The following is a 21,342-nucleotide window of genomic DNA, read 5'->3' on the forward strand; positions in this document are numbered from 1 at the left end:
GCTCTGGAATATCACCACTGTCAATATGCCCTCCTTCATCAATCACTAACTAAGGAAATGTCCTAAAGTCAAAATCTTACAGAGGTGTTTTTTTTTTCAATTGATGTTCTCTCCTTTCAGATGACACTAGATGGTGTCAAGTTGAAATAATACTAGCCTGCAAAGGAGACTTATTATTATTATTATCATCATCAAACATTATTATGTTACTTTAGTAGAATAACAGTAGTATGTTTTCCCTAGGTCTGTGATTTCTCTAATCTCATGTTTGGTGTTATCTTAAAAGTTTTATGTACAGATTTCATTTTTTAGAGTGGGCCTTATATCCAATTTAAAATGTGATTTGTTACTTCTGTAATAATATTTGTCTCTCTTCTAGTAAAAAATTCTTATTTCATCATTGCATACCCCTGGTCCAGATTTTACATGAATAGGCAATAGTGAATGAAATAAATTAAAACTCATAATGACTCAAATATGTTCTTGCAGATATATTTGATTCAATCTCATGGATTTACATATGCTCATCACAATAAAGTAATATTAATTATTTTGTACAGTAATTTTTATCTAGGGCCACATACCCTTTATAGGCTTAGTCTCTGAAACATTGTCTGGTTCAAGGTAAGGTTTGGCATACAATTGTACATCAAATAAATACCAATAAAACTACATTTGAAGGAAAAGTGTATGTTGACATCCATGGGTAGGAAACAGTAGAAAAACTCATTTACAAACCCCTTCAATAAACTATAAAAGAGATGTACTATGTATTATGACTTTGAACAGTAACCAGTTATCATAGAATGGCAATGCCTGCTGTACACTTAAGCAGAAATAAATGCAAGCAGGATAAGGCAGTGAAGTAAGGGAAGACCTCTTGGGTTCTGACAAGGCACCCATGATCATCAGAAATTACTTCAGGACAAAATCATTGACCTCCATTTATAATTTTAAACATACATACTTACTCTTTCAGTAGGAACACTAAGACAAGAAAATGGTTGTGGTTTATGAGTTATTTAAAAGAAAGTATCTATCCTATTGGAGCCACTGAACTTCTGTTACATTGAAGCAATAGCTATTAACTACAGTGTGTGTAATTTTTAATAGATATTAAGAATGGTAGTCTGAGGAGATTGCATGGCCTTGGAAGCAAAAGCATAACAAAGTTCTTGCCCCTGGAGCAGAACCAGCAGGGAATGGGCCTGCAAGAGTGTTGATGGTTGCTGTGACCATGTAGCTTCTTTATACAATAATGTACACAATTGACTTTATGTTCCTCCTTTGAGAAATGTTTACACCTTTCACCCCCAAGGCTACTGGGGAACATTCTCTTTGCCAAGGTTAATGACTACATGGTAATTAGAAACATCACCAGAAACCCTGGTGTGTCCAGTGTTTCTCACCAAGGTGGTGAATGCTGTGACCTTCAGGACAGCTCTTAAGGTTGTGAGAAAGGTCAAAAATGTGGTTCAAAAATATAAAATTTCTCAACTATGTAAAATATAAGGATGCAATATGAGTTGAAAAAAAGTATTTCATAGACCTGAAAAAACAAATGCATATGCGCCATTTTGTCAGAAAGATATTAAGTAGAGAAATAATGAAGTTTAGGAGATGGTCATCCCAAAGCTGAATCTCACCTAGCTAGCTTACTGTCTGTGTATACAAAGGCAGGCAGATTTCTGAGTTCAAGGTCAGCCTGGGACAGAGCTAGTTTGGGTTCAGACATGATGTGAATGCTGGACATGATCTCAGGACAGGATCCCACCTAGCTAGTTTATTGTTTGTACCTTAAAAGGCAGACAGATCTGAGGTCATTTGCTGTGTTAAAAATATACTTGCTGTCTTTTCCTGAGAATCAAGGGGTTAAGGTCTTAAAATGATGATTTGTCAGATAATTAAAAGAGAACCTTGGGTAAGTGACTGTATTGATATGTAAATAAAAGACTGGACTTTGTATGCAAGAGTTGTGCTTTCTGAAAAACTATTGGAGCTTTTCTTTTGTAATTTCCCAGGTGGGCTTCTTAGCTTTGTTTAGAAAACCAAAGAATTTTTTTCTTGTAGGTTTTTGACCTTGGTTGGAAAGCCCATGAGCTATCCAGAGAGCTTTTGGAGTTTTATTGAGCCAGAGAGAGCTGTCTTGAGCAGAGAGCTCTCTCCTGTGTAAAACTAGCTAGGGAGCATCTTCAGGAGAACATAGAGCTGCCAGCTTTTACCCATGATTGACTTCAAGTCATTCTTTTGCTGTTCTCAAACACCCCTTCCTCAGAAACTCTTTTCCAAGCTGAGTCTACCTGTGAGGAGTTTGTTTTTCACATCCAATTTTATCTCCATCCAGAAATTAGTTCATAAACCACTGCTAAAGTACTTTGTCTGCGTTCCTTTGAGAATGGAAGCTGCAGACTTCTGTAAGCACCTCTAAGTGACAAAGCAGGAGGCTAGGGAAAGCAGCTTTTGTCCTCTCTAGGTGGAAATTGCTCTGCAACTCTAAGTTGAAGTCTTGGGGAGGAAAGGAGAGATAGAGTTATCTCTGCCCCTTTTTCTCAGTACTTGTATGTCTCTCAGAGCCTGTTGTCACATGGTAAAAGTCTCACTACAAGTTTGCACATAAGTTAAGGTCATAAATTGAATAAGAGATTTTTATGACAGAGAATGCCTACATGCATATACACTAGGAGAAATTATCTGTCTTAACATTCATCATTTATTATTAGCTTACAGATTCATGGAATGCTTAATATTAAAACTAAGTTGTCCTTGAAGGTTTGTTTAGATAAATCTAGTCAATATCTTATCTCCTGTTTTTGTACCTATGGTCCTGTGGCATTTATCTTTTTAGTGACCTTAAGTTAATGATTTTTGTAACCCCTTGGAATGTGTCCGTTGTTTCAGAAGCAATTAAACCATTTTGTTATAAAAAGGACTTGAATGTCTTTGGCAGGGGGTGCCATTCTGAACAATGGTAACCCTTGCATGCTAGATGTTTCTGCAGACTAAATGCTCTTTGTCTTTACTTACTATCTGAGTCTAAGGTCATGCTTCTATGAGTTTCTGACCCTTACACCTATATACTCCCATGCTTCCCCCAAGAAAATAATGGACTAAAATTCTGAAACTATAAGCTAGCCTCCATTAAATGTTTGTCTTTATAAGAGTTGCTTAGGTAATGTTGCCTCTTCAACAAAATTCTTTTTTGTTCCCACTGATGGCAACTAGGCCATCTTCTGATACATATGCAGCTAGAGACACGAGCTCCGCGGAGTACTGGTTAGTTCATATTGTTGTTCACCTATAGGGTTGCAGATCCCTTTAGCTCCTTGGTTACTTTCTCTAGCTCCTCCATTGGGGGCCCTGTGATCCATCCAATAGCTGACTGAGCATCCACTTAAGTTGATATGAGAGATTGGGATATTTTTGTGACAGGCCTGGTCATGCTTTTGTTTGATGGAATGTGGATCTTCTGACTCTGTAAAACAGTGGAATGTTTTAAGTGGGGCTTAGTGGGACATATTAGTAAAAGTATAGAAGACAGTGGTGGGAAGGGTATTTTGAACTGTGTAGGCCTGGCTCAAGAGTTTTGAGAGGAGAAGAATTTTAGTATGTTTCCTAGAGACAGACCATTCTTGTTATATTTTGTTGAATGCATTATGTCTTTGTCTGAAGAATCTGCCTAAGGCTAAGGTTAAGAGATTTAGATTAATTGCATTGGCAAAGGAAATCTAAATATACGACTATAGTCTAGTTATAGACTAGTATAGACTCTGTCATGATGTTCATTCTTATGAAGAGAATATTTTGCAATTAGAACAATAGGTAAGAAAAATACAAGCTTATGGTCAAAGGATTAAAGGTGTACAAGAATGTAGAATGGAATTAAATCTTGTGTTCAATGATTATTATATAGAATTAATGGCTTGGTGATCTCAGAGCAAGATCCTACCTTGCTAAACTTCTGACTTCTGAAAATGGAATTAAAGAAAAGCTTAGATTCAGGCTTCATGTTACATGCATTTAATCCCATCTCTCAGGAGGCAGAAGTTTGCAGATCTCTGAGTTCAAGCCATGCCCGGTCTACAGAGCAAGTCCCAGGACAGCTAAGCTTAGCCAGTGAAGGAAACACGAAAAACAGAAAGGTAGTGAAGATGTAATTGAATGAGAAGTCATGTTCCAGTCTCAGCAAGCAGTAAACCTTGGAATCTTCATCTACATGGTTCTGGACACAAAATCAGAAATAAACAGTCCCTCTGTTACTAAGTACAGGCTTACTTACTGTGGTCCCTGCATAGATGTTCAAGAGTCCATTGTGTGAAGCTGTTAAAGGTCATTGTGAGAAGCTGTGAAGTTAAATCCTGGATTGCCTTGGAAAACCCCTAGGTTTTGGAGATGCCATACTCATGGGATATCTGTCAAGGAAAGCTATTAACTGGGAGTGGAATCAGCTCACAAGAAAGAAAAGGGTTTCAGTCAATGAAGGTGAAAGAGGTTGGATATTTGAAGAACTCCTTAACATCAGACATGAACATAGTGTTTGGAGTTTTCTCAGCTGTTTTTCAGCTTTGCTTTGACATAGGCTTTTTTTACTGTGCTCCCTTCCCTAAATTTTGGAACAGTAATAATCCTGAGCCAGAATGTTTTGGAAGCATGCAATCTGCCTTTTGATTTTGATATTGTAGGGGATTACAGTTAAGAGATTGCATTAAATTCAGAAGTGACTGAACTTTGGACTTTTAAAAAATTGTTGAGACTAGTATAGACTATGGGGAATTTTGTAGTTGTCCTAAATGTATTTTACATTATGTTGTGGATACAAACTTGAAAGACAGTAGAATATGGTGCTGTGAATATGTATGCCCTCTATAGATTTATGTGTTTGAATGTTTGACCCATGGCAAGTGGCACTGTTAGGGGGTGTGGCCTTGTTAGGATAGGTGTGGCCTTGTTCAAGGCATTCTGACATTGTGGGCCTGGCTTTAGGTCTCCTATGCTGAAGCTCTGTCCACTGTGAAATCCAGTACAGTTCTGCTAGCTTTGAATCAAAACGTAGACCTCACAGCTACTCTGGCCCCAAGTCTCCCAATGCTGCCATGCTTCTCATCGTGATGACAGTGAACTAATTCTCTGGAGCTGTAAGATGATCCCAAGTATATGCTGTCTTTTGTAAGAGTTTCCTTGATCATGGTATCTCTTTACAGTACTAAAATTCTAAATAAGGCAGGAGGAATGGGTCTGGGAGGATGTAAGGGAAGTGTTATCATGATGAAAACACATTGTAAAGCATTATAATGGGACACATATTAAATAAAAGACAACACTCAGTACACACAGAATAAAAAACAGATATTGAGAAATTAATTCTTTAATGTGATAATATATTATTAGACTTTTCCTTTGAACATAAGTTCATGAAAAATAAGTTTGCTCTCCAGAAAACCTTGCAAATTGTTTAAAATTTATCCTACATATAGCCGATTTGCCTGCCAAGTTTCACCTATATATTAGCACACATTAAAATAATAAACAGCAAGAGTGCATATTAATATGATATAAAATATTATGGTCAGGATTAAATTGCATCTTTTATTTTATAGTGTAAAATGTTATAAGTAACTGCCATTGAAGCCTGATTTCCAGTGCTTATTTTTATTAAGTATTTGTCATCCCCTAAATTCCTATTTCATACTTTTCTCTCTGATTCTCCAACATATTTGGAAAAGATAATGGTACTTATGCTGAATTGTAGTAAATTGGGAAATTGTTTAATGGCTCAGAAATTTCTCACAGATGACTGGCTTGAGACTAACATACTCATGATTATTTATTACTCCATTTGCAGGTCTGTACTGGCCGGTTTATTGAATTCACTAAAATGTTCCTATTCTCAGGTTGATGAGGAAAAATGTGAATGCTAACTTGCAGCAGGCAGACCCCTATAAATGGGAGAGAATAAGAGGGCTAGTATTTTAAAATATAAGATTTATACAACATTTAATTTAGGATAATTTGCTCTCATTGAAAATATGTTGTTTATACAATTGTGATTTTTTAAAAGAATTTTCCAATTTTAAAATATAAAGTAAACTCATGACATTGGCTACCTAAAATATCTGTGTGGTTTTCCCCAAAAATCTTTCATAAAGTGTAAATATGATTTTAAGAAGTCAGGGAGTGCAAGAGTTAGGAGACAAGAGTCAGAGAGAGATTTTAATTTTTAATTTAACTGTGTGTATGTGTGTGTGTGTGTGTGTGTGTGTGTGCGTCTGTGATGTGCTTCTATATATATAGGTACATACAAGCTACAGCACTTGTGTAGACGTCAGAGAAAACATTTTGGGGCTTGGGGGGTTGAGTTTTTCTTTTCATATTATGGAGACAGGCTTTTCTTGTGTCTGTCTTCATTTGTATTCCAAGCTAGACATTGCCAAGTGTGTGACCATTCTCTGACTTCATTTTACTCCTCTTTATAGGACTTCTGGCATGACAGATGCACATCACTATGCCTTTACTATACAAGTGGGTTCTAGGAACGGTACTTAGATTCCCCAAGCTTGTCAGGGAAGTGCTTCAACCCAATGAGCAGTCTCACTGAACCAAAGTTTGTTTTCTTTTATTTATTATGATAATTGAGGGCTAAAGACCTGGTTCTACAGTTAAGAATACTATTGTTCTTTTACAGGACTCCAAGTGCAAGTCTGAGCTTCCAGGATAGATAGAAGACAACCACCTGCAACTTAAGTTCCAAGAGATCTGTTGCTTTCTTCTGACCTTTGAGAACAATCACATGGAAGTCACACATGTATACACACACAAACACACACACACACACACACACAGAGGCATAATGCAAACTTGTACATATATAAATAAAAAATGAAAGTAAAAAATGATAGCCAATGAATTTTACTATAATAATTTGTACTTCACATGTTTGTACTTCACATTTTTGTCATGTTGGATTCATGGTATCATAAATATAATTTTTGAAAAATATGTATTTTATGACTGTTGGCATAAGGACAAGGCACTTGGAGAGGTTCATAGAAAATATAATGGAAAATATTTGAGGAGCAACAGAAATGGAAGGTGGAGTAAACAACACCTGCTGCTGTTCTTCCTCTAGACCCAGGATCAATACCCAGGATTTGCATGGAACTAAGGAAGTTGAATATTTCTTTAGGTCCTGCTCAGCCATTTAGTATTCCCCAGTTGAGAATTCTTTGTTTAGCTCTGTAGCCCCTTTTTTAATAGGGTTATTTCAGTAGTAACTGTTCTGAGTTGTGATGGGAGCTTTCATTACTGTTACAGTGCTACTATTTTGTTCATCAGAGTTAACTTTTCATTTTTCAATCCTTCCTCGTTTCATAATTTAGTTAGTTACAGATAATTATCATTAATATAAATCTTCCTGGTTGAAATTTTTATCTGCGTGCATGCCTGGGCTTGTACTTTATATTTTTTTCTGAATATATAAAGCCAAATATGGCTTATTTGGAGGCATTTATATTCATTACTTTGCTAAGTTTGTAGGCTGAAGAAATGCATCAGTCAGCAAAATGCCTGCAGTACAATTATGAAGAACTTATCTTGAAATCTAGCACTCATGTAAAAATAAGAAGCATGATACTGTATATCAATAACCCTACAATGGGAGATGACACAGATCCTTAGAGCTCTCTGGTTAGCAAGTAGCCAATTGATGAATGTATTAAGAGAAAGTAATATAAAGAACAAAGGAGATAAGTACCACCAAAGTCTGTAGCTTATAATATGCATACACAACTTACTGACAAATATACATATATTACATCACATACACACATACACACACACACACACACACACACACACACACCTTTTTTCAAGAAATAATTCTTCCCAGAATCTTAATTGTAAGGTCTAAGGATTTTCATGGTTTTTGCCTTATTATAAGTGCTTCATTATTTCTCTGAAATTTCTAAAAATTATTGGATCCTATTTTAATTTAATCATACTATGCACAATATATATGATTAAATATTAAATTCCCTTTAATGTTTAATTGAGAAAAGTAATTGGTCATGCTCTGCGTGGCCTCTTGGTATGTGTTACTATAATATTTTAATACGCACAAAAATGCTTATTATACAATTTAAGTTTGAAGTTAATTTGCTTTACATAGACTGAGCTTTGTTTCGCTGATTTATCACACTAGAAAAGAAATGTTCTTTTTAATCTAGTCAATTTTTATTAAATTTAGTTGTACTGTTGCTAGAAACGACTTTGCAAAAAAAATGAGGTTAATTTCCTGTTCTAGATACTCCCATAGATACTAGAAAAACGTTAATAATTCTCTATGCTTTACAAGTCATAACAAGTTATATTGGTATTGCCTAAAGAAAAGATTCAAAATGAGATTTTGCAATAGCACTCTTTGCTTTCTTTCAAATATATATGTACATATATACTTATATTTGTGTGTATATGTACATATGTATACATTTATTTATATCTTGTCTTTATACTTATATTTGTGTGCATATATACATATATACATTTATTTATAGCTTATCTTTATAATGACAAATCAAATTGTGAGTTTGTCACCTTGGCTCTTAATCATTTTACTGTAGATGCTGGTATAAATGGCATATGAAAGAATACTTCTCAGCCTTTTAGTATTCCTCAGTTGAGAATTCTTTGTTTAACTCTGTACCCCATTTTTAACAGGGTTATTTGGTTTTCTGGAGTCTAAATTCTTGAGTTCTTTGTATATATTGGATATTAGCCCTCTATCGGATTTAGGATTAGTAAAGATCTTTTCCCAATCTGTTGGTTGCCTTTTTGTCTTATTGACAGTGTCCTTTGCCTTACAGAAGCTTTGCAATTTTATGAGGTCCCATTTGTTAATTTTTGATCTTACAGCACAAGCCATGGGTATTCTATTCAGGAATTTTCCCCCTGTACCCATATGTTCGAGGCTCTTGATCTCTGCCAGTGCCTGACAAATACAGAAGTAGATGCTCACAGCCATCCTTTGCATGAAGCACAGGGTCACCAACAAAGGAGCTAGAGAAAGTACCCAAGGAGCTAAAGGGGTTTACAGCCCCATAGAAGGAACAACAATATGAACTAACCAGTACACCCAGAGCTCCCTGGGACTAAAATACCAAACCAAAGAAATCACGACTCTAGCTGCATATGTAGGAGAGGACTAGTCTAGTCAGTCAGTCATCAGTGGGAGGAGAGGCCCTTTGTACTGTGAAGGTTCTATGCCCCACTATAGAGGAATGCAAGAGGCAGGAAGCAGGAGTGGATGGATTGGTGAGCAGGGGAAGAGGGGAGGGTATAGGGGGCTTTCAGAGGGGAAACTACGAAAGGGGATAACATTTGAATTATAAATAAAGAAAATAGCTAATAAAAAATACTTCTGTAACCTTCATACTCAGAAACAGTGTTTCCTAGGGAATATTGAAAAATTAAATTAAATGAGTATATTTGGGATAATTTATGTAAAATTCTGTACAAAATCAGTTTTTAGTATTTTAGTTATTTTTATACTTGAGGTCAATCGATGTGCAATGGAAACATTCTGTCAGACAGATATATGGCAAGTGTGGTTGTTAAAGATGCAGTAGAATCAAACATTGGTATATTAGGGACTTTCCTTTAGACACGGAAAACACGGTGCTGTGCTCCATAATAGGGTAGTGAGGAAAATAAAAACAAAGAAACACATTTAGAATATGTTGTATGGTAGAGCCAGAGAGGCTTCATTAAAGACTGAATACTGAAGACTCTGTGCGTGCAGTTAGGATGGATGGATGAGATTTAGGCAGGAGAAACTAGATAGTAGGGTGATTCTTTCTAGAGAAAGAGAATATAAAAGTCTTGGGAGGTTGAAATGCTCTTATTTCACTTGTGTTAAATCTCAGATGGCTAATGGACACAGAGTTGAGGTTTACAGTAGCTAAAGGGACATATAAAGGAAAGATAGATATAGATGTGTGTTTTAGAGAGCTTGGTGCAGAAATCAAAACTCAGAATTTATGGCTAGGTACAATGGAGCATACAGAAAAAGACATAACTACTATTCTATATATACAAGCTATGGAGGGTCAGAAGAAATGCTGCTTCAGGAAGTAGAAACCATTAACGTTAAAAATTAAACAATTATGAAAAACAAAAACTGCTGAGAATCCAAGAAAGATATGAATGGGATTATTTTGTTCTTTATTTTTAAAGTCATTTGTTTCTTTTCCATTTGGAAAAGAATGTAAAACACATTAGACAGTGGCTGAAGATAAAATTTGGAGCACTTACATGCTTAAGAGTGAGTAAAACACCCATGGAAGGAGTTACAGAGACAAAGTTTGGAGCTGTGACGAAAGGATGGACCATCTAGAGACTGCCATATCCAGGGATCCACCCCATAATCAGCTTCCAAACGCTGACACCATTGCATACACTAGCAAGATTATGCTGAAAGGACCCAGATATAGCTGTCTCTTGTGAGACTATGCCGGGGCCTAGCAAACACAGAAGTGGATGCTCACAGTCAGCTATTGGATGTATCACAGGGCTCCCAATGGAGGAGCTAGAGAAAGTACCCAAGGACCTAAAGGGAACTGCAACCCTATAGGTGGAACAACAGCATGAACTAACCAGTACCCCGGAGCTCTTGACTCTAGCTGCATATGTATCAAAAGATGGCCTAGTCGGCCATCACTGGAAAGAGAGGCCCATTGGACACACAAACTTTATATGCCCCAGTACAGGGGAACGCCACGGCCAAAAAAAAATTGGAATGGGTTGGTAGGGAAGTTGGGAGGGGGGTACGGGGGACTTTTGGGATAGCATTGGAAATGTAATTGAGGAAAATATGTAATAAAAATATTAAAAATTAAAAAAAAGAGTGAGTACATTGTGGAAGAAAAAGTAAATAAATCATACAAATTGTGTGTGTGTGTGTGTGTGTGAGAGAGAGAGAGAGAGAGCGAGCTCTGTGTGTCTTCTCTTGTGATTTACAAACCCTGATTTTGGATTGAGTTGCTATTTGTCACTTTGTTTCCTTTTCATAAGATATTTTACTAGTGGCCACAATTTTTGCAGACAACAGACTTCTTATGTCACTGATATCTGATCAGTTGTCATTTTTCCATTGGGGACAAAGGTTGCAGACCTTCCTCTCTTTTGCTGCAATGCTATGCAAACACAAAGAGCCTCTGCTAATATATTTATTACTGCTTTTCATAGAAACATGTTTTTATGATATGTAGATATTGCATGGTTTTCAACATAAAATATTTTAAATGACCCTGACTTCATTTTCCCTTGTTACTAGATTTAACCATATTCTCCTAAATTGATATAGTATTCACTTTCTCTATTGAAGAATTTCAGCCATTATATTTTTGCTATAGGGAGTGAGTTTAATTGTAAAATGCACGAAGAAATGCAGTTACAAGCACACTATCGTATGTCTCTCTTAATAATCAATACACTTCATTATTAGATATTTATGATTAATAATTTAATGTTTTGAAAAGGTAAACATGTGTTATATGAAAGATAGCCTGTCTATTGATGCTGAAACTGTTAATATTTTTTTGTAATCATATGTGATTTTTTGATCACTTTTTAGGTCAGTTCTGTTTAGTGGTATAGTCCCTAAGTTTTTGCACCTCTCCTTTTGCTTCCATTTATATTTATGTGAGAGTGTCCTTGTATGAGTTTCAGTATAGTATCTACATGTGGGTGCTCTAGGAGGTCAGGAAGGGTTGTCATATCACCTGGGACTGGAGTTACAGGTGGTTTAAGCCACCTGCTGTGTGTGCTAAGAACTAAACCTGGAACCTCAGAAAGAAGAGGCCTTTTACTACCAACCTGCATCTTTGGTTCCGATAAATTCACTTTAAGGTCAAATTGCAGAAGTACAAACACACACATACAAATGAGTATCTCTGTGATATTTCAGTGTTTACATGGTGCTGAGAGTCAAACTAAAGTCCCTGAACTTGTCAGGAACTGCTGTGCCACCAACCTATGCTTCTAGCACTGTCTGGACTTTTAACCACACCTGTTATAAATGCATATTTATGTGCATATTGTAAGCGTGTTTTTGAAGCCAAGTAAAATTCGGTGGTAAATTTGTTATGAGACTCCACTTTTAAATTTCAAACCAACTTCATCACTCAATTTCTATGAAAAAAGAATAATGCAAAAATTAAAAATTCAAATTGGATCTACTCTTCATTTCATGCATGCTTATATATTCAGGAAATTGCCTTAAATTTTATTATTTTTATAATTTTGTTAAAAGTTTAAACTTTAGTGTATTTAAAAAATTATGAAGTCAGGTGTATGTAACACTTATTTAAAATAATAGAATTCATTCTTGGAAGATAACTATAGATCTTTTTCTTTCATTTGGCCATTTCATGTGATCTTTCCTATTGTGAAGTCAAATAATTGGATTTATAGCAGTATAAACTCTTGTAATTCATTACCATATTATTGACATTTTTGTTGTTTCTGAGACTTTCTTAGTCTTCTCTATTTTTCTGAAACTCAGTTTGTCTACTAGTTTTCTCTCTTAAAAGCTATATTGTCTCCAGGAAGTATTGTATTCTCCATGCCAAATTACAATAACATACTTCATAACAGCACGGGGCCATTCATAATTAATAAAGAATATCAGAATGGATCTTCTCTTGTTCCCATAAAAACTCACTAAACACAGAAGCATGCAATACATTTAGCAACATAAAAACATGAAAGTGTATAATCCAAGAAAATGCCAGTTTTATGGCCAACTTAGGGTGGCCAAATGCTTTGTGAATACATAATAATATTTTCAATATAACTAAACATTTTTGTCACTAATTTGCTTCTATGACTAGTTGTAAACTATCAACAATTATTTTTGTTAGTGTTTGTTGATTTTAAACAGTGTTTATTTTAATTTTTATTAATTATTTTGTTTACTTACATCCAGGCCTTTGTTGCTTTCAGTCTTTTTCTTACTATAATTACATATTATGCCACCAAGTAAAATGTATTATTGTTTTTTCATCATAGAAATTTGAAGGCAGTTGAAAAACAGAATCACAGAAACACCCACAAAAGTATTTTAAGGTTGTATGTTTTATGCATTACTGGAAGCATATTTTCTCATTTATTTGTAGTCACAATAAATATCTGAATAAATATCCTATAGGTATATAGGATATTTACTAGTCTATATTTTTTACTATTACATTTATGAAAACTTTGGTGTTTTCCTTTATACAAAATTTGCAAACAGTTCATGGTAGTTTTTCATATGCTAGTCAACTATTCATTTGATGTTAACTATTTATAGAATCCTAACTATATCACAGTTGGATAAACCAAATTCCTCCATAATCTTTCATTTAAAACATAGGTCATTGATCAATTAATTTAAGTACTTTTCAAAATATTTTTTTAATTAGAAATATTGGAAATAGCTGTACCTGAAGAACCAGCTATACCATCCTTGGGGATATAGCAAAAGATGCCCTACCATGCCACAGGGGCATGTGCTCCACTATGTTCATAGCAGCCTTATTTGTGATAGCCAGAAACTGCAAACAAACCAGATGGCCCACAACAGATGAGTGGATACAGAAAATGTGGTCCATTTACACAATGGAATACTATACAGCTATTAAGAATGGGGCTATCATGAGATTTGCAGGCAAATGGATGGAACTAGAAAATATTTCCCCGAGTGAGGTATCTCAGACCCAAAAGGACATGCATAGTATGTACTCACTAATAAGTGGATATTAGTTTAAAAAGTATGGAATAACTAGGATACAATCCACAGAACTGAAGAAGGTTAACAAGCCAAAGGGTTCAAGTTAAGATGTCTGAATCCCATTTGGGAGGGAGAAGAAAGCAATCACAGGGGGCAGAGGGATGGAAGGACCTGCGTAGGAGATGGTAATGGGAGGAAAAAAGGGCAACATGATCAGGAATTGTGTGGGGTGGGGATAGGAGTTAATCCCTGAGAATCTGCAGAAAAAATGGAAACAGAAAACCTCAGTAGGTAGGAGGTGGTGGAACACTCCAAGATATACCAGAGTCTGGGAGGTGAGAGACTCTCAGGACTCAAAGGGAGGGACCTTAGTGAAATGTCCTACAATGGGGAGAGGGAACTCGGTAGAACCCACCTCCAGCATAAAGACAGGGCATCAAATAGAGGAATGTGATTGCCATCCCAGAGTCAGGGGAAAAAAACAAACTCTGACCCAGATTGTTCCTATCTTAACGAACTTTAGGGACAAAAATGAAGAAGAGACTGAGGGAAAGGAGATTCAGTGACAGGCCCAAAGTGGGATCCATGTCAAGGGGAGGAAGAGTAGCAATCTTAACAAACCTGAACCCCCAGATCTCTCAGTCACTGAGCCACCAAACAGGTAGCATACAACAGTTGATATGAAGCCCCGACACATACATAACAGAGGACTGTCTGGTCTGGCCTCAGTGAGAGATGAACCTAACCTTGGAAAGACTTAAGCACTGCCCCCCCCCCCAGGAATGGGGAGTTCTTGTGGGATGCATGTAAAGAGTGGGACATCCTCTTGGAGAATGCGAATGAGGAATAGAATAAGGAACTGTCAGAGGGCAGAATAGGAGAGGGATAATGACTGGATTGTAAAAAAAAAAAAAAAGATTGAAAATTTAAAAGAAAAAAGAAAACATTTTCAATAGCACATAATTGTGTACTTTAATATTATGTAAGCTGTGTAGACTTTACAAGTTTATATACTATGTGTCTCATATAAATATCAAATATGCCTGCATGTATTCATGCATGTGTGTGTGTGTGTGTGTGTAAGTGTATCTACAAGTCAGGAGTCAAAATGACTCAGAGACAAGTAATAGGGGAATTTATTAATGAAATTACAATGACTTCAGCATTACTTAGTATTTTGAATCTATTATTTTTTCACATTTCTCCTCAGATTTTTGCTAAATAGTTGCAGTGATATGGGATCCAATACCTTTCTACTACTAGCCCCTAAAGTTAATTTATATTTTTGGTTGTGTTCATCTCAATCATCTACCATTACATATTGAAAATTATGTATATCTTAAATTCTTAAGGTAGCAACCCACAAGAGGAAATGAATAAATATATATCGCACACATGTTTACATACAAATAAAATATTTTCAGACATAATTAACATAAAGGCTAGAATTAACACAAAGGCTAGAATGTGCAAACCAGAATAGCATATTGTTAGAGACTAGTGCTTTCAGATCATTGTATTAGGTTACAGAAAAGCGTACACACATTCTTAACCTTTGTAAACCCACAAAGGCTTTAACTCATAGATTCCATTAAAATACCTTCTTTTCAAACTTGCCCACTGTTAAAAATGAGGTCATCTAGCCTTCCATGGCCCATGTTTCCTCTGGCAGAAGAATTCATGTGCCTGCATCATGGATTCTTAAAAAAAATATGAGCTTTAGGCCTTAGTGGGAAGAAGATACCATGTTCATTCTTAATTTTCTCACTTCTTACCCAGAAAATTGATACATATTACACAAAAATGCTACATATATTAAAGGAATTAGTACTTTTTAGAAGACTTTCTAAATTGCTAGATTAAAAAATATAGTTCTAATCTTCCAAATTGGAGAACAACATACTGATGGGTATAGCAGTAGATCTTTCTGTGTGTTTGTGTCCTACCAGCTCAGGGTTTTAGAAAAGCCAGATATTCCTCTAGCTGTGGGAGATCTAATAGCTTAAACTCATTGAGCTCATTTCTCTCTGTCCATCAAGTACGAAAATCTAGTATCTGTGTTTTTATTATGAGAAACATTGTACATAAAGGACTTTTAATAGAATAGTATTCATTCACATCAGTAATAGAGATATAAGTTCCACCTATATGTAGACAGGGAATAAAAAATATTGTTCTCTTTTATTTTAAACATTTGTTGCTTGAAAGAATACATAAAATTATGAACACATATCTCTTACTTGAAAGATAAGGAAGAAACACACAATATCTTTATGCCTCTCAGGATGACAATATTTAAAAGGCTCTAATTAATATTGTTAAATAAGGAATAAATGACCTTTATTTCCCATTATGAGCAAATACATCTTCTCTAAATAGGAGAAACCTATAGAATGATAAAATGATATTAATTCAAGATATTTATATAATTTCGGAAGTAAGACATTTGCTGTCAAGGAACAACCTAAGTTAGGTCCCGGAACTCACATGGTGAGAACAGAGAACCAACTCCTGCACGTGCTCCTTTGATCTAACACACACATGTTGTGGTAGATGGATGAATATGAACACATGCACATGTATTCACACACAAAATAGATGAATATAAAAAACAAAAATATAACCCCTTATGTAATATGGAGTCCAGAGAACAATCTGACAGTTTAAGTATTGCTTTTCTTTCTTTTCTTTTCTTTTCTTTTCTTTTCTTTTCTTTTCTTTTCTTTTCTTTTCTTTTCTTTTCTTTTCTTTCCTTTCCTTTCCTTTCCTTTCCTTTCCTTTCCTTTCCTTTCCTTTCCTTTCCTTTCCTTTCCTTTCCTTTTCTTTCTTTCTTTCTTTCTTTCTTTGCTACTTAGCTTCCTGATATTCTTTTTTTAAGCCTTTACATTTTTTATTAGATATTTTCTTCATTTACATTTCAAATGCTATCCCCAAAACCCCCTATACCCTCCTCCGGCCCTGCTCTCCAACCCACTTCCTGGCCCTGGCATTCTTCTGTACTGGGGCATTTGATCATTGCAATACCAAGGGACTTTTCTCCCATTGATGGCTGACTAGGTCATCCTCTGCTACATACGCAACTAGGGACACAACTCTGGGGAGACAGGACCCTGACATAGCTGTCTCTTGTGAGTCTATGCCAATGCCTGGCAAATACAGAAGTGGATGCTCACAGTCATCTATTGGATGGAACACAGGGCCCCTAATGAAGAAGCTAGAGAAAGTACCCAAGGAGCTAAAGGGGTCTGCAAACCTATAGGAGGAACAACGATATAAAGTATTGATTTTCTGATATATCAATTTAATGAAAATATATTGGAACAAATATTTATGCATTTCTGATGACAGTAGAGTATAGGAATGGTGAGGAGACGATTAGAAGACAGTATTTTACCACAATCTTAGCCATAATTCTCTGTTATTCCTACCCCTCCATCTTTCCCAATAAATAACACCACAATATACATGGTGCAGCCTAAAAAATAAATAGTTAACTCTCCCACCCAACTTTAAACTTCTTCTGTTTCAACCTTCTAAGTCCTGGGATTATAAAAAAAGAGGCAAACTGTCCAGCAGATTGCTGATAAATCTTGAATACCACTTTACCTTCAAAATCCCCATTTCAACAAATAGTGAAACTGGGTTAGTATTAATGGCCAGATAAAAGAAAAAGATAATCAATCTACCAATTAATCTTTTTTGTGTGTGTCTGTGTGTGTGCTTAATATCCTTGAACCTATCAGTGGTCACTGTTATCACTATCTTTGACTGCCAATACAGAGGCTATAGTACTTGAGAATTCTTAGTGTCAAAGGAAAAGAAGATACTTTGGAAATATCCAGTACTGAGAATCACAATGTATTCATTGTCTTCTTACCTAAATATATGTCTCCTTTTCTTTAACAAGATTTGTATCAAAGCAAATTCTTATCATTTATTCAGAGGAAAGATCTAAATCCATTGGCTGTAATTTTAGTCCCTAATTAGCATCAATAACTAAATGGAAGACAGCTATTCCCTTATAAACTTCAACTGCTTTCCAATTTTGGCATAGATATACTTTCAATTTTCCAATTTTAAATTTTGCCAAAAATTTCAATTCATCGTTATGATTTCATAGCTTCTCATTTTCATTATTTTTAAAATTTCTTACTTTATACTCTGATATATTCTATGGTGGTTTATATCTACATAAATATGATGAATGAATGGTAAAGGCTTGGTCTCCTTTGATAATTCCACATAGTATATCAGTGGTCTATTCCACTTTTAATTTGATTCTTTGACAATAACAGAAAGTATACATCCTAGATTAAATTTGCTGCATGTAGATCAGTCTTGTACTGTTACAACTCAGTGAAGATAGATTACAATTAGATCATGTGAAACTAGTGTATTTTCTTCACAAAATCTAACTTAAAGCATGTGATACTTCCAACTCATGGTTTTGAGTTTCTAAGGTACTGAGTTCTAGTTAAAATTGGTTATTGAATATTTTTATGATTTCTAAGATGATTTTTAATAACCAAAGAACGGTGAGTTTGAATTTATTTCAAGGTTATGTCAACTTTTAGAAATTCTTATCCTTGCTTTTACCCTCTGTCCTCATTCGTAGAGTAAGTTAATGGGTTTCTGTTTCCTTATCTCTAATTAACAAAGGTTCTATAATACTAATTGATAAGTTGTCTTATAAGTTTCTACCATTCAAGAATATATTGGATCCCATTGTTAATTTTGAAATGTCATCCAAATGAATTTAAAAATATGAAGAATATATGTTTCCACCAAAGGATTATCACATTACTTCATCATAAATCACATTTAAAGAGAGTATAAAAACATAGAAGAGAGTATTTAGAATGTAGTCAGAGCTCATGCCTGCTTAGTAAAATGATAGCTTTAAGTTCTCTTTCAAGGTCCGTGAGTTCACTGGCCATGGGTAATTATCTAGTTTTCCAGTACCAGACATAATCTCCCTTATGCTGAACATGTCTTAAGTTTTAATATATATATACAGATAACTGATAAACAGAAAATAGATAATAGATGCTGTAGTAAGTATAAATTTGTTATCTAACTGAATATGCATGCAGTAAAATAAAAATTTATAATGTAAAATCTTGTCTCAAAATTAAAGTTTATCATAATGTTAAAAGCAAGTACTAATACACACACAGAGAGAGATGAAATTTAGATCTATGATCCTTCACCCATAAATTTTTATGACCTTACCTAATTTGAATGTAGTACCTCATTAAACTCAGAAAATGCTGTAAAATAATTAAAGCCATGTTGCAATGTTTGCTTATAATGCAGGGATTTTTAGTATTGCACACATTGCCATAGAAGTGCACAAAATTACCTGTGGTGGAAGCAGGGGCAATCTTATGAAGGCAAGGAGCATACTCAGGTCGCTGCATCTCCGCTGCATGTCATACTTGACCCACATCATCAGTGCATGGAAAATGGTCTCTTCATCAGGAACATTTACATCATCACTGGCCAGTAGTTTATGGAGCTCTTCAGCTGGAAGGAGTAAAAACTCTTGATTTCTGATTACTTCCATTATGTTTTCCTGTGGGGAGAAAAGATCTTGGCATAAATTCACTCCTGTGTAGCTGGCAAAGCATTTCAGAGAAAAATGTGAAAAGCAGTCAATAACCTTTGTTCTCATTATAACATAATCCTTGAGACTCATCCTTCAGAAACAAGAAGCTGTTAAGAAGAAAGCATTGTAATTGTAATTGAAGTGTAAATGTATCCAAGGCAGCAGAAATCTTGTAATAACTGGAGGATTATAATGCACAGCTTTGTTAGGCAGAATGTACTCAGTGATTAAATGTGAAAGTTTCAAGTGTACTACTATCTAAGGTTTAGCAAATATGAAAAGAATAACATTTCACACTTTCAAAGGCTCAAATACACATACATAAATAAGAAAATGGCACTGCATTATGAAGAGAAATAGAAAACAAGATAGCTTGGTTGTTTATTTGGAATGGGAAGAAAGACATCTGAGAAACCATAGAAGCTATACAGTCATAGGAGCTCCACTCACCACTGTCTCTTAAAATTATATCCTCTTATGACAACTTCTTTGGATTAAATGGTTGCTGTTGTTGTTTATGTTTTTTAAATATTATTTATGATAAAATTTGTTCTCGATTGTATTCGAAATCACAAATATATTAAGACTCATAAGCATATAGCCAGACGTGGCCTTGGAGTTAATATAGTCATTTCAAAGGACCATTCCTAAATAATAGGATCCACCTCGGGAGGTGAATAAATAAGATCTGGGAGGTTCTACTTAGAGCTCCTCACTCAATAATACAATACAGTCTTGGATGCTTTGTTTTAAATAGCCTCTTGGCAATTATCTTAAAATCCAAACAATAAAAGGAATTAAAGAAACGACTTATACAGATTAAACAGAACACTTGAAGGTTAGCAACTTGAATTATCCTTTATTGTTTGAGCAACTTTAAACGATGATAATGTGTTTTGATCAAATTCGTCTCTCTTCCCTGCTCTCTGTTATTGAAGAATAGGTAACCTTTCAATATCCCCATCCTTGGAGAAAAATGAAATTCCAGGTACCATTAGCCATTAATTTGGGCTAATTTTGATACCTATTTATGTTCATTCGGCTTGTATTTTCTCCCAATGGATCTTCCTGTGTCTACTCTGAGTTTCTTAATTAAATCTCCTATAATAAAGCCAACATGGATTTAAATGAGTATACCATCTTCGAGGTGGTTTTCTTTTAAGGACTCCTTAAACTTTTAGTTTCTACAGTGTGATGCCTTCTAATTACAATTAATTAATTTCCTTACTTCTGCTGAAGTTGATAAATTACACACTCTTCCTTCTGTCATTTTATTTAGCGTATCGTCACTTACTCCAGTATTTAAAATGGCATTTAGCAACTTTGTTTCCCTTGTCCCTGTCACACATCAAGATCTAATTCAAGAACCCAGAAGTCGTGGTGCTTATACACAGTTGCAATAGTTGGTTGGTGGACTCAGGATGATCAAGAAGTAAGGGTCAATCTTAGCTACATGGTGTGTATGAGGCTGACTAGGATTGGTTTCATGAGACCCTGTCACAATCCGTGTGTAAGTAAGTAGGTAAACAAGCATGTATGTATGTATGTATGTATGTATGTATGTATGTATGTATGTATGTGTATGTAAATAAACTCAAAAGCCACCTGTATGTCTTTAAGCCAAATAGTCAGTCAACTTTATGGAGCTAAGACCCAAATAGATTCCCACAACACATTGCCCTTCCAGACATGCTACAGTAATTGCCAAACAGCAACCTGAACTTTGATGTGGTAGCGCAACTGAAGATGCACACGATGGGTGGAACTTTGGGTACAGACACTGAGAATATAGCTAAAGCCACTTTCTTATTTGTTTAGCCTATTGAGCTATTACAAAACCCCAAGCTCAGCCTTCAGTGTTAAAGCTCAATATTACAGATAACAAATTAACGTAAAAATATGCATGACAGGACTTTGATCAGCATCAAAAGTGGAGTAATATATGAGATGATCAAGGAAACAGAAGCTTAAC

At 35.2% G+C, this 21,342-nt stretch overlaps 1 protein-coding gene across 1 annotated transcript in view; it reads right to left on the reverse strand.

Moving 5' to 3' along the window:
- The window catches only part of Klhl1 (kelch like family member 1), a 395,614-nt gene that overhangs the window by 161,580 nt on the left and 212,692 nt on the right, over positions 1-21,342 (reverse strand). The window contains exon 5 of the mRNA XM_021181703.2: positions 19,125-19,337. Within this exon, the coding sequence (XP_021037362.1) occupies positions 19,125-19,337 (213 nt within the window). The remainder of the gene's footprint in view (positions 1-19,124; positions 19,338-21,342) is intronic.

Source organism: Mus caroli, unplaced genomic scaffold (assembly GCF_978045245.1).
Source record: "Mus caroli unplaced genomic scaffold, Mus_caroli_1 scaffold_12, whole genome shotgun sequence".
NCBI lineage: Eukaryota > Metazoa > Chordata > Mammalia > Rodentia > Muridae > Mus > Mus caroli.